Genomic DNA, 13,862 nt, shown 5'->3' on the forward strand with positions numbered 1-13,862 from the left:
GACGGGATGGTGCGAACGATCGGTGATTGACAAGAAGAGGCCATTTGTGGGTGGCAACTAACCGTTTTCAGGGAATGTCTGGAAAAAAAAAAGCGTTTTCAGGGAGGGTGTCTGACGTCATCTCCGACCCCGATTAGCAGGATTCAATCGCACTGGAAGAGTAAGTCCTGGGCTGTACACAGACTGCACAAACTGATTTTTAGCAGCTCAGCTACACATGCGTTCGCACACTTTGACGGCGAAAATACACCCCCCCTGTAGGCAGCGACGGTCTGAACGCAGGGCAGCTAAAAACGTAGCCTGGCCATCAGATCTGAATGACTCCCATAGTGTGTGAGGGTCCACTGTTTTTCTGGTAATAGAGCATTGCAACATTTGGTTATTATCATGTTACCAGCAATTTACAGAATTTAGAGGAAAACTTGCTGAAAATAGTTAAAATAACAAAGCCAGATGTCCAGATAGATACAAAAAGAACAAAAGGCCTTTCAATCTTTGGATGTTTCCTAATTTAATGGTTGCCAACAGATTTTTCTGCATGCTGACACTACCATGCATATACCAAACTTTATATATATATATATATATATATATATATATATATATATATATAATGTGTTCCTATCTAACAATATATATATATACTGTTTATAAAATAAGGGCTGTCACAAGTTTTTGGTGGATTTTACTAAATAAATATTTGAAGTGAAACGTGGCATGCAAGGATGGGAGGATTGGTTGGTGGGTGGTTTACAAACAAAAACCAGGCATATTCTTAAATGTCCTGACTAGAATAAGAATCGTATGATGAACTAAAGAATTGAGAAGAGCAGAAGGCCTGGTCTGTGCTTGAAATTCAAGGACTAGGGAGATTTTCCAGTGGCTGTGTCCTCACTTGTGACAACCCTAAGTACATATGTGGGGTTCCCTAGGAAACCACTAATGTTTTAAAGGCTGTTAAAAAACTGATCTCTCTCTCTTTCTTTGTGGCAATGTGCCTAATAGGCAGTCAAGACTCTTTCACAGCAATTTATCCTGACAGAAGACGGGCCAACGAAAAAGTGCCAGTGGGTGCTTTTACGATTCAGCTTTGTAATAATTTCTGTATGGAATCATTAATACATTACCACCATGCTGACACACAGACAGAATGGGAGTGTTATGTATTGCTAATCTTGGGCAAATTCAGAAGTGAAGCATTAATCAGAATAATGATCTCCAGAGTGTGTCCTAAACCACGTATCTTGATCTCTGCTGCCTAACGGTGTGGGGAAGATACCAGCAAGCACCTCTGACAATGCCAGCTGTCCAGAAAAATAATGCTACCACGAAGCAGTAAAAGGCTGCCGGCCAAGGTATCGCTCAGTCCTACCTAATGTTAGTCAAGACCATTTGGGATCTGGTAAGTCAAAATATGTAAGCCAAAACAGCTTGGAAAGAAACGCCAGTCAATCATCTTATTCCTTTTGTTTTCATGTGAGCATCCAACACCTGAACGTGAATTTTGAGTACTTTTGTCTTTACCACAAACTGTAGTCCTTAGTCAATACAAAGAATATCATATAGATGGCCTAGATTCACAAAATTAGGTAAATTGGACAGCTTTGGAATAGCTTATTCACTAAAGGAAGATTACACTACCTCTTTAATTAGATAAGAGAGATATGAATGCTGCTTTTGCTTTTCAGTGCTATTTAAGGTTATCATTCTGGAAGTAAGGTGTAAACGGAGTTGATTTTAAAAAGTGTTAGTGCAAACCAAAGATTAAACTATCTGAAATGGAACTACTATATGTACCCAGCTAGAAACTAAGCCAGATTGTTAACAACACATTAGGATTTGCAGTGCTGAAACGTGTTTGTTCCTTTTGAAGTCTTGGACCCCTGCCCTGCATTGCTTTTAATACTTCCCTAAGAAACCATAATTTCTATTTTCTAATTGTGACTTTTTGTTTCCTCACAACTTCCACATAGGGGGCTGTGAGCTAGATCTGGCTCAGTTTTTCCAACTCATCAATGAAATGGGTGGCATGCAACAAGTGACGGACCTCAAAAAGTGGAACAAACTGGCAGATATGCTTCGCATCCCAAAAAGCGCACAGGACCGGCTGGCAAAGCTGCAAGAGGCCTACTGTCAGTACCTCCTTTCCTACGACTCCCTTTCGCCAGAGGAGCACAGAAAGCTGGAGAAAGAAGTCCAACAGGAGAAAGAGAGCCTGGAGAAGAAGAAGGGTCCATTGGAGGGGCATGCGGAGAATGCATATAGATTACATTTGCTCCCTAGATATGAGCCCAAAAATGGATTAGTTAATGGAGTAGTGCATCGCAATGGCCTCCGTGGGAAGTTGAAAGAAATGGATGTTCCTCTTAAAAATGGCCGACGGAGGTTATTTGCTCAGGAAAAGGAATGCACAGAGGAGCAGCCTGAAGACAAAAGTTTATTTGGTGACCTACACAAGTGCATCTACAAAGTGAGTCAAGAATTTATGAGGAAACTAAACAGTTAGACCATTGCTGTGACAGATCATGTAATATATTTGTCTTTCATACATTATAAAAAGATTATTTTAGCATATGTATTTGACTAGTTTTAGGATATAATATTGTTGGAGCAATCTAGTAACCATAGCCCTGTATAGTGAATACGGGCCATTCTATAAAAATTATAAAAAATGTACCATACATGACACTAAAAGAAATCTAGCTGTGTATCTCTTCAGTTTTCAACATAGGTTGACAAGTTACATTATAGTTCTTTCTCATAGGTTTTCATAAAAAAAAAAAAATAACAGGCTCTTTATTTGGAGTTGAAGGGATTTATTTTACAAAATGGTGGTGGACTTGGCATGTCCCACACATGACTACTCCATTTTATAATATTGGTAAAACTGAGAGATATTTTTTTTTTTTTTTTGCCCTAAAAATAAGCCTAGTTGACAAAAATGTATATTTTAAAACCTTGTACAAAAATGCACCGTAGGTGACAGTGGTATGGCCCATTAATGTATTCGTTATTAGTTACATCTGGCAGTAAGATTCTGCCTTGCCTTTCCAATACAAAATGGATCACAGTCATCGCAAGCAAGATTAGTCAGGTCTCGCTTTCCTAAAGTTATGAGGATTCTTCTCTGTTTATAATCTGTAATGAGTGATGTGCTACCGTGCTAGTACCCTGGGCTTAAGTTGTGCTACTTGGATGACCACCTTTCTATTTTGGGGGTTGTTTGGAGAGCCAGACCGCTGCTTAGAAAGTGCACATCCCTGGCACCCATCTCCCTGCTGCTGGCCCTTGTGTAATGGCATGACCCTTGGGGATTGGCGGCACCGGGCCAGGAAGCCTTTGTGCCCTGCTGTGAACCGATAGTACCGGTAATTTCTTATATCCACTTGCACTGAAGTTTTCATGGCCTGTATGTCTGCTTTTGATTTACACAACACTGCAAATCGTATTTACTCAGGAGAAAAAAACAGCAGTCATAGGGATCATTGAGCAAAATTTTCATTCACATTTGACTGACTTCCTTTATTACACTGTTCCACAGCCAAGCACACACAATGTAAAATAGACGTTTCTGCTGCAGGGTACACTGGGCTCCACAGGGAATGACATTGGGGTGTAGAGTAGGATCTTGATCCGAGGCACCAACAGGCTAAAAGCTTTGATTGTTCCCAGAATGCATAGCGCCGCCTCCTCCATAACCCCATCTCCATGCACAGCTCAGTTTTGTAGTTGGTGCCATGCAGTGCAGGCATACAACAGGGTGTTGTTCTAGCAACCCTGAGAAGAGCTTTTCAAAGTGAAAAATGAAGACTTCAAGGGCTGCAGCAGAGGCACTGTAAGTGTTAGATGTCAGTCAGACATCTCCTGCTGCAGCTCCATCACCTCCCTCAGCGGCGCTGTACACTCCTGCGCCCTGGATGCCGGCTACCTACAGCGGAGATTCCGGTTCTTCTTTGTCAGTCACACACACCACCGCTGCCCTCCTGGCCGTACTCAGGGAGGAGGTAAGAGGGTCCCCCAGGAAATCGCGATCCGGTGGGAGGCGGGCCGCGCACGCTGGCGTGGACACTGTGGCAGTACAGGGACCCCACTAGACCACCAGGGCAAGGGCACAGGTCGGTTTTATTAAAAAACTTTTATCATACAGCCCACAGTACCCGGTGATGAAGTCCCGCAGGTGGATAAGGCTTTGACCTGTAGCCCCTCCCCCAGCCCCAGGGGGCCATTTAGAGTTAATGTTCCCACCCTGGAGCTGCATATCTCTCTCCCTCACTCCCTGTCAGCGTTTGGGCGTTATTAGGACAAGCTGAGCTGATCCTGGGACTATTTGGGCAAATCCTTCTCTGTAAAGCCGCCTGCATGTCAGCACTGTGCATTTTACAGGACACTTAAGTATTCTACATGTCTGCTGACAGTGTTAGTTAAGAAAGAGTGCATTTAGTCAGTGTTTTATAGTACAAGTACCCTGTGATATAACAATGCACAGTAAATACTGGATGTATATCTATTGAGTGTAGTATTACTCTGTATTGCTAAACCAGTGCAGTTTTATTGAATGTCATAATTTCTGCATTGTTCAATGTGACTCTATGTGTGTACGTATAGCTGCTGTGTGACCTCCAGGGTTATTATCTAATATAGGTGTTTCACAAGATATACTTATTGTGTATTTTTCTCTGTGAATTTTAGTCACCATATACCTCTGGAATTCTCTGTTTGTGCAAATACACTACACAGGGGGCTCTTGTCAGGTATTGTGCTGCTGTTATTGTACTGGGTTGCCTCGCATTGAGCTTTCAGATAAGTCAGCTACAAGGGGCGACAGAGCTGGGGCTGATCCCACAGTGCGTGGTGGTGACGCTGCAGACACGTTTGAGGAGAATATATCAGCTGAGGGTTCTGGTTCTGGGGGCTCCTTGCTCCCCCAGTGGGACCGTAGCAACAGGGGGTTCAAAGTGACCTGTCTTGGGCTACTTTTTCCATGCTATTGAGTACGCTAGTAACTAAACTTGCGCCCTCTATGGGACCTCCTGTGCCGGTACAACCGCTTATGGTCCCTGCGGTTAATCTGTCATGGGCAGATCAACTGTCCTCTCAGGTACAGCAATTGAACCAATCACTGACTAAATAGAAATCTAACCCTAGCCCGCCCAAGACCACGGGGTCCTCTAAGTGGGCTATTACTTCCTCACAATCCACCAACGTCCCAGACACCTCGTCTGATGAGGATGGCGTATATACTGAACCCACAGATTCTGATCCTGATGCTTCTGATAGGGAATCTGTTTCACAGGTGGATGTTCCTGGCTTGTTGGAGGCTATAAGGCTCATTCTTCAAATTACTGATGACCCAGAGCTCGATGCTGCCCCTAAGAAACCGGACAGGTTTAAACGTCAGAAAGTGGTTAAACAAATTTTACCTCATTCTGACCATTTAGTTGACATACGTCAGGAATCCTGGGAAAATCCATGGAAGAAATTCACGCCTCACAGGAATATGCTGGCTCACTATCCCCTCGCGGCGGAGCTAAGTAAAAATTGGGAGACACCCTAGTCAGTGGATTCGCAGGTGGCGCGGCTGGTGGTATCCTCTGCTCTGCCTGTAACTACCATCATGTCTCTGAAAGAACCGATGGCTAAGCGTGTGGAGGGTTGTTTAAAGGTGATTTACACTCTAACGGGTGCTGTGCATCGGCTCACCATTGCAGTGACTTGGGCTGTAGACGCTATTGAAGCGTGGGCTCAGGAGTTGGAAGCCAAGATGTCTTCCATGCTAGACAATGTCTGTAGTATATTGTCACAGCTTCTCATTAAGTTAAGGAGGCGGCTTCTGATGCTGGTATTCTGGCGGCCAAGGCTTCTACTACGTCCACCGGATTCTATGGCTGCGTTCCTGGTCCGTTAAGAAAACCCTGGAGGTGAGACCTCAACAAGATAGTGGCTGACTTAGCTTCTGCTAAAAGAGCTGTCTACTTAGTACTGCTCCTTCGGTACCGAAGGCTAAGAGTACTTCCTTTCGCTCCTTTCATTCATCAGGGAAAGCAAAAGGTCAGGCATACCCGAAACAGGCTCGCACTTCCAAACCTACTAAGCCCAAACGGGCCTGGGCTGCCCATCAGCCTGCTTCCAAGACTGACAAGCCTGCCGCATGATGGGGCGGGCCTCCCTCTGGGGGATCCCAGGGGGGCCGACTGGGTATACCCAGGAATGGTTGGAGACCACTTCCGATGCCTGGGTACGGGAAGTTGTCACTCGAGGTTATGCCATCCTTCAAAAATCGTCCCCCTCATCGATTTTGCATGACAGACGTCCCTTTGGATCAGGTGAAGGCTAAAACTCTTCATTCGGTGATACAGTCCCTCCTGGACACGAGTGGTAGTACAGGTGCCTCTGGCTCAGAGAGGCAAGGGGTACTATTCACTGCTGTTCCTAGTCCCGAAACCGAATGGGTCCTCCCGGCCGATTCTCAACCTCAAGTCCTTGAACAAATATGTGAGGGTCTCCAAGTTTCGTATGGAAACTCTTCGCTCTATTGTTCTGGGAATTATATGGTCTCCCTGGACATACAGGATGCTTACATGCATATTCCTATTGCAATGTCGCATCAGCAATACCTGAGGTTTGCGGTTGGCAACCTCCATTACCAGTTTCGGACGTCACCTTTTGGTTTGACCACGGCTTTGCAAGTCTTCACCAAGGTCATGGCGGTAATGACTGCTGTACTCCGCCGTCAAGGGGTCAGGATCCTACCATACCTGGACGATTTGTTGATCCTGGCAAATTCCCCAGAAATTCTCCTACGCCATCTGGATCTGACTATCCAGTTTCTGCAAGCCCACTGGTTCCTATCTCGTCTGCAAGTGTCGATACATTCTGCGATGCAAGTGCTAGGTCTCATGGTGTCGGCTTTCGACATGGTGGAGTATGCTCAATTTCATTCCCGCCCTCTGCAGAAGAGGATTCTTGCCAAGTGGGACGGCCTGCCTCACCGGATCAGGTCTCAAATGATCTCCTTGTCTCCGGAGGTCCGTCTGTCACTGAGCTGGTGGCTTCAGGACCATCGATTGAGCAGGGGTCGTCCCTTCTGGCAGACGATCGATGCCAGTCTGAGAGGTTGGGGCGCGGTGTTGGAGTAACACTCCCTTCAGGGTCGGTGGACCAAGGAGGAGTATCTCCTCCCGATAAACATTCTGGAGTTGTGAGCAGTGTTCAACTCATTGAACTTGGCCCAGCATTTAATACAGCACAGACCTGTTCAAGTACAGTCAGACAACACCACCACGGTGGCATACATCAATCATCAAGGCGGCACTCGAAGCCCCATGGCAATGAGGGAAGTATCACTGATTCTTCAGTGGGCGGAACGCCATCTGCCAGCCATATCGTCTGTATTCATTCCGGGGGTCCTAAACTGGGAAGCGGACTTCCTCAGTCATCAGGACGTACAAGCCGGAGAGTGGGGCCTCCATCCAGAAGTGTTTCAACTCCTCGTGGACAGATGGGGCCTTCCAGATGTGGACCTGATGGTGGCTCGACACAATCACAAGGTTCCGGTCTTCCGAGCAAGGACAAGGGATCCTCAAGCAGCGTTTGTGGACGCACTGGCAAATCCATGGAACTTTCAGCTGCCATGTGTGTTCCCTCCGGTGTCACTCCTGCCCAGAGTAATTAATAAGGAAGTTCAAGCAAGAAGGAGGAATCCTACTTCTGATCACTCCTGCATGGCCCAGATGGCATTGGTTCTCAGACCTTCAGGGTCTCTCAATAGAGCGTCCAGTTCTACTTCCACAGCACCCAGATTTCCTCGTTCAGGGCTCTTGTGTTTATCAGGATTTAGCCCGGTTGGCTTGGACGGCGTGGCTCTTGAAGCTACTGTCTTGAGGGCCAAAGGATTTTCTGAGGCAGTCATTCAAACCATGTTGAAGGCCCGGAAACCGGCTTCTGCTCGGATTTACTATGGGGTCTGGAGTTCTTACTTTGCTTGGTGCGCATCTAACAATTGTGACGCTTACAAGTTTAGTAAGGCCAAACTTTTGGCCTTTCTACAACAGGGCCTGGACTTGGGCCTTCGTCTGGCCTCCATCAAGGTTCATATTTCTGCCTTGTCGGTTTGGTTTCAGAGAAAAATTGCGACCTTACCTGATGTGCATACGTTCACTCAGGGTGTGTTGTGGATTCAACCTCCATATGTCCCGCCTGTGGCTCCTTGGTACTTTTCGGTGGTTCTGGAGGCGTTGCAAGGGTCTCCGTTTGAGCTTCTTGAATCTGCAGACCTTAAGTGGCTTTCTCTTAAGGTAGTGTTGCTGCTGGCTATTGCCTCTGCTAGACGGGTGTCTGATTTGGGTGCCTTGTCTTGTAGGTCACGATATCTGATTTTTCACCGTGATCGGGTGGTTCTTAGATGACGTCCCGGCTATTTACCTAAGGTGGTGTCTTCTTTCTACCTTAATCAGGAGATTGTGGTTTGGCCTTTAGCTCTCCTGAATTGTCTTCCAAAGAGCGGTCTTTGGATTTGGTACGGGCTCTCCATATCTATGTGAAGAGAACTGCTTCCCTTTGGAAGTCTGATTCTCTCTTTGTACTGTTTGGTTTTCACAAACGTGGCTGGCCTGCTAACAAGCAGACCCTGGCCAGATGAATTAGAATGGTGATTGCACATGCTTATGTACAGGCTAGCCTTCCAGCTCCTGCTACCATTAAAGCCCATTCTACTTGGTCTGTTGGACCTTCTTGAACGGCCCGTCGTGGTGCGACCCTTGAACAATTGTGCAAGGCGTCTACGTGGTCCTCGGTGAACACGTTCATAAGGTTCTATGCCTTCGATACTTCCGCCTCTCAGGATGCTTCCTTTGGACGCTGGGTTCTTGTGCCCACTACAGTGCGTCCCCTCCCATAAGGAACTGCTTTAGGACATCCCCAATGTCATTCCTTGTGGAGCCTAGTGTACCCCGCAGCAGAAAACAAGATTTATGGTAAGAACTTACTGTTGTTAAATCTCTTTCTGCGAGGTACACTGGGCTCCACAGGGCGCCCACCCTGACGCACTTAGCTTCTTTGAGTTGGTAAGGCATTAGCTGCTGACACCTTCTCCTGTCGTGAAAATGTGGTGTAATTGACTACTAACGGTTATCGTCCCTTTTGCCTGCTACTGCATTGGACTGGTTAACAAAAGCTGAGATCCTGTGCACAGAGGCGGGGTTATAGAGGAGGTGGTGCTATGCATTCTGGGAACAGTCAAAGCTTTTAGCCTGTTGGTGCCTTGGATCAAGATCCTACTCTACACCCCAATGTAATTCCCTGTGGAGCCCAGTGTACCTCGCAGAAAGAGATTTAACAAAGGTAAGTTCTTACCGTAGATCTCGTTGTTGCAGTTGTTGATGTGTTTTGTAGTTCTCTTCTGATAGAGTATGACAGGTTTAAAATTCTAAAATGACACTCTAAGCTTTTAGGTGCTTTCATTCTGTGAATTTTTGTAGGAAACTGGCTTAAGTGACATAATATAATGATGACTGGTCTGTAAATTGCAGACTGCTGTTTCACACTCTACTGGTTTTGTTATGTTTGAGTGAAACTAGTTTTATTGTTATCTTTTCTATAATGTTTCTTAACATAATGTGACCGTGCAATAATAACCATCATAATGAAGATGGATTAATAACGCTCATTTTCAACTTTCAATTTTGTTGTTATCATTTATCGGTTAGTGTGACCATTTGGGCTAAAGCCTCTCCGTGGTCTAAGGTGTCACTATTCTTGAGCGACCCAAGTAGGCTTATCATCTGTGGGTAAGACGGTTACCTGTTTACTGACTTATTTTACTGAAATGCAAGAGGTTAAGTAGCTGCCACCACTGCACTCCTGATCTGTGACCTGGAACCTCTTACTGTGTATGTGAGTTGGTTATGCTGCTGCAACACATCTTAGATGGTGATAACTAAAGGTCCCCATACACTGTATGCGACTTCTCCGAGGGGAGAAGTCTCATAGGATTCCCTTGAGCTCCCCGGCAGCTTCCCGGGCGGTAGGATCACATACGATACATTGTATGTGGTCCTTTTGCATACAATGTATATGCTATCCTAGCCAAGACTCCGGGATCCGACACATTGCAGCCCTTGCAATCTCCGACTCCGATGAGATGAGCATGGGGCCGCGCATCTGGTCAGAATCAGAGGCAAAACGCCTGTGATTTGCCACTTTTCATCCGATTTCTCGGACCAATCTGTCAAAATTGGATGAAATCGGCCGAAATCGCACAAGTGTATGGGCATCTTAATTCTCCCACTGGTGTTTACTGTGAACCAGTTTGGTTGCCAGCAGAAAGTGAGTTTGGACACAGGGCAATCTAGAAATGGATAAACTTTTGGTGCTTATCTGGTGGCTAGTGACCGAACACAAGCAGATGTAGGTGTCTTTGAAGCAGGTAAATTTGAATTGGCTTCTATACAATGTCCTGAATTAATATTCTTCCCAGTTGAACCAATATTAGCATATACTGTAGATGTTCTTAGAAGTTCAGCTGATAAACACCACAATGTTCAACATTATATGTAAACATAACCTTACATTATGCACTACTGCTCTTTAAATACAATTTCAACAGACACGATTGACCACAATCTATTAATTGCATTAATTTGTGGAATATTTACTACTTACATGTAGAATAGTCTCACAGAATATTTAATCTATTTGGATTTAAATAGTAATATGATTACCAAACTATATATTTACTTAGTTTGGGACAGATCCACAGGAACCTCAGAAAAATGCAGTTTGCAGCGAGCTGTGATCCCCCAGTGTAAAGTACTTGCTCTTTATTATTGAGACAATTTCCCTATGGAGGAGATGTATCAAACCTTGGTGAGAGATAAAATGGAGAAGTTGCCCATAGTAACCAGTGAGCTTCTAACTATCATTTTATAGACCGTGCTAGTTGAATGATAGCTAGAAGCTGATTACTATGTGAATCTTCTCCACTTTATCTCTCCAAAATGTTTACATTTTCCCCTGTGTCTCTAATCATACAGAATACAAAAGAAATAACTCCTACTGGGAGAGATGTATGCATTGTCATTAAAGCTGGCCATACACTGAAAGATAATCTGGCCCATTTACGACCGCAATGAATGAGTATCATTTAGTATGGGATGTAGTTATGTGACCGGCGGTCAGGAGACTGCTGAATCCTACATCCCTCTAAATCCCGACATTCAGCATGACATCTAGCAGGGACTATTCCCACTCATGAGTGTCCATGACACCCATAGAGTGGGAATAGAAACTGTGGTGAGCGCAGCTCGCCACCTATCCCGCAAGGAGCTTGTTGCACTCGCCTCCCCGCCGGCATTACACTGCCGGGATCCCGCGGTCGGTATGTTGACCGCCGGTATCCCCAGTGGCGGCAACGCATAACCAATCCTTCAGTACTATGTAATCGCCAAATGCTCAAAAATATCAAATCAAAATTGAGATCTTTTGATTTGATTCGTTAGCATGTTCTGTCTGTCAGACCATTGTTCTGCAGGTTAAAAAGATCTTACCACTGTATGGGTATTTGTGCCTATTGTCTGGGGACGATTCTCCTAATGGTTTATATTTCTCTGTGAATGTATGGTGAAAAAAAAAAAAAAAAAGTTTCTCCCTACTGATCACTAGTACTGTAAGGCTCGGTTCTCGGACACAATTAGTAATCTCATTCAAGTGTCCACCCACTTACTTGTATTCAGTGTCATTTGGGAGGGAATTCAATTAGGCCCGCTATATTTACAGTTGCCTTATTGGCAATCGGTTTTACCGCATGAAAAAGACCTATGTATGTGGTAAATTCACGGACCTATGTGTTTTCGCTGCCACAATCACAAAAGCAGGGCACTTAGCCGGGATTTTTTTTTGCGTCGGACTGACTTCTAAGGTAATTGGATAGCCCTGGGGAATCAATGGCCAATTGAATTCCCCCCATTGCCTGATAAGTGATAGGAGAAAAGTGAAAACAATAAAAAACTAATAATTATATGATGTACTGTTGAGTTACAACAATGTTAGTAAATGTTTGTTTATCATTGCAAAGATAGTGATTATCTCTTTAGTTTTAGCAATGTCCCTACTGTGGTAAAATAATATAAAATATCAACTAATTCTTTGTTCATCACATAGACCGTGACACTTAATATTCTAAGAATTTGCTAAATTCTGTTTAGCATTTTCCATCTTTATCTGTAGGAGGAGATTGTGTGTATGTGATTCTCATTCACAGTCTGTGTTATCCACAGGGAAGGTCCATGTCTCTCACCACCTTCTTCCGGACAGCAAGGAACGTTATGAACATGTGCTTCAGCAAGGAGCCAACAGTAGCAGAGGTTGAGGTCAGCTACTACCATACTAGGATTACTTTAACAATGAGTAGCTGTAGTAAGGCATTGAGCATGATGACGTACAGAAATTAAAAACCTAAATATTTCAAACTAATATCCCTTTCAGACGTCGGAGCTCGGAATTTGCCATGTCTAGCAGCCAGCAAATTCCCGGGTCTCAGCCCTGGCCCTAGTGTACATTCCCACATGCAAAAATCCCGGGTTGATGCGCTTTCACATACAAACATACGGGATTTTTGTGCTAATGTGAAAGGGGGTATAAGAAGCAGATTGAAAACCGAGTGATATTCTTGTTATCACTCGTTACAAATCATAAATGGTGCTCCAGCCAAACAGCTCCTAACTGTCGCCGGCTAGAACACCATTTATCATTCGTAATGAGTGATAACAAGAATATCACTTGTTGTTAAATATGCCCCAATGTTCTAATCTCTCATTGTGTAAACTGTTTTATTAAACTGCAAGTTATATGCAGTATACAGAAACCTGTACAGGTCATGTTTTCTTGTTAGCACAACATATTTATATTGTATCTTACAGTAAAGGGAAGATGTACAGATGTGTCCTCATACATCTTGACTCCGCCCCATGTAGCTGCAGATGCCTGGCATAAGTGAGCTGACATGTCCCGTGCAACTTTGCTAGCGTTGGGCATCTGTTTTGGCAAAAATGTGCCTTATTCGCATTACTTTGCTGAGTAAAATGATATGCGGCATGCCTATATTCTGTGTGCGACCCCGCCTGTATCTGCATATGAAATGCTATGTTGCAGTGTTTTTTGTGTTCTAGTCGCATCTTTTTTGCGAATAAGATGCATTTTAATGGAAAAAGTAATACAAAAAGATGCTCAGTGCCACCAAGTCACTCCACTGCATGGCATGACTAGAAGGGCTGTTTAGCATGCAGAGAGGCTAAATGTATGTGGACACATCTGTATCAAACCTTAGAGAAAAAGTGGGGAATTTGCCAATAGCAGCCAATTAGCTCCTAACTGCCATTTTATAGACTGTACTAGGTGACTGGATAACTAAAAGCTGTTTGGGTGCTATGGGCAACTTCCCCACTTTCTCTCCTTCTCGCTCTAAGGTTTAATGCATCTCCCCCTATGTGTTATACACAGGAAAAATATAAAATTGTAAGAAAAAGTATTTCTGAATACCGTGATCATACAGTAATGGTCGCCAAATAATAGGATTATATGAGTTATATGATCCATTTAAGGGTATTACTGGTGCAGCTTTCAAACAGGGTATTACTGTATTATATGAAATGTACTGGCACATGCACCCTCCCCATCAGTGTTATACAGGCCTCAATTTTGTTATTTCTCCTGAAATCTATGTGTTATACTAACTGGTGTCCCAGCACAGCGGTGTCACTAACCTTGATGACACCCGGTGCAGTAGAAAGACTATAAGTGCATGCGCCCACTAAAAAGGGGCATGGCTTCGTAGTAAGGGGATTGGCCTCGTGGCCCAACCACCATTT

General features: G+C 44.4%; 1 protein-coding gene across 3 annotated transcripts in view; it reads left to right on the forward strand.

Moving 5' to 3' along the window:
- JARID2 (jumonji and AT-rich interaction domain containing 2) overlaps positions 1-13,862 on the forward strand; it is a 365,382-nt gene that overhangs the window by 297,763 nt on the left and 53,757 nt on the right. For 2 of the 3 annotated variants that reach the window (XM_063923202.1, XM_063923200.1), the window contains exons 8-9: positions 1,974-2,470; positions 12,273-12,365. In XM_063923202.1, coding sequence (XP_063779272.1) covers positions 1,974-2,470; positions 12,273-12,365 — 590 coding nt within the window. The remainder of the gene's footprint in view (positions 1-1,973; positions 2,471-12,272; positions 12,366-13,862) is intronic. The other variant, XM_063923201.1, reaches the window with a different exon arrangement.

The sequence above is a fragment of the Pseudophryne corroboree genome, chromosome 5 (assembly GCF_028390025.1).
Source record: "Pseudophryne corroboree isolate aPseCor3 chromosome 5, aPseCor3.hap2, whole genome shotgun sequence".
Taxonomy (NCBI): domain Eukaryota; kingdom Metazoa; phylum Chordata; class Amphibia; order Anura; family Myobatrachidae; genus Pseudophryne; species Pseudophryne corroboree.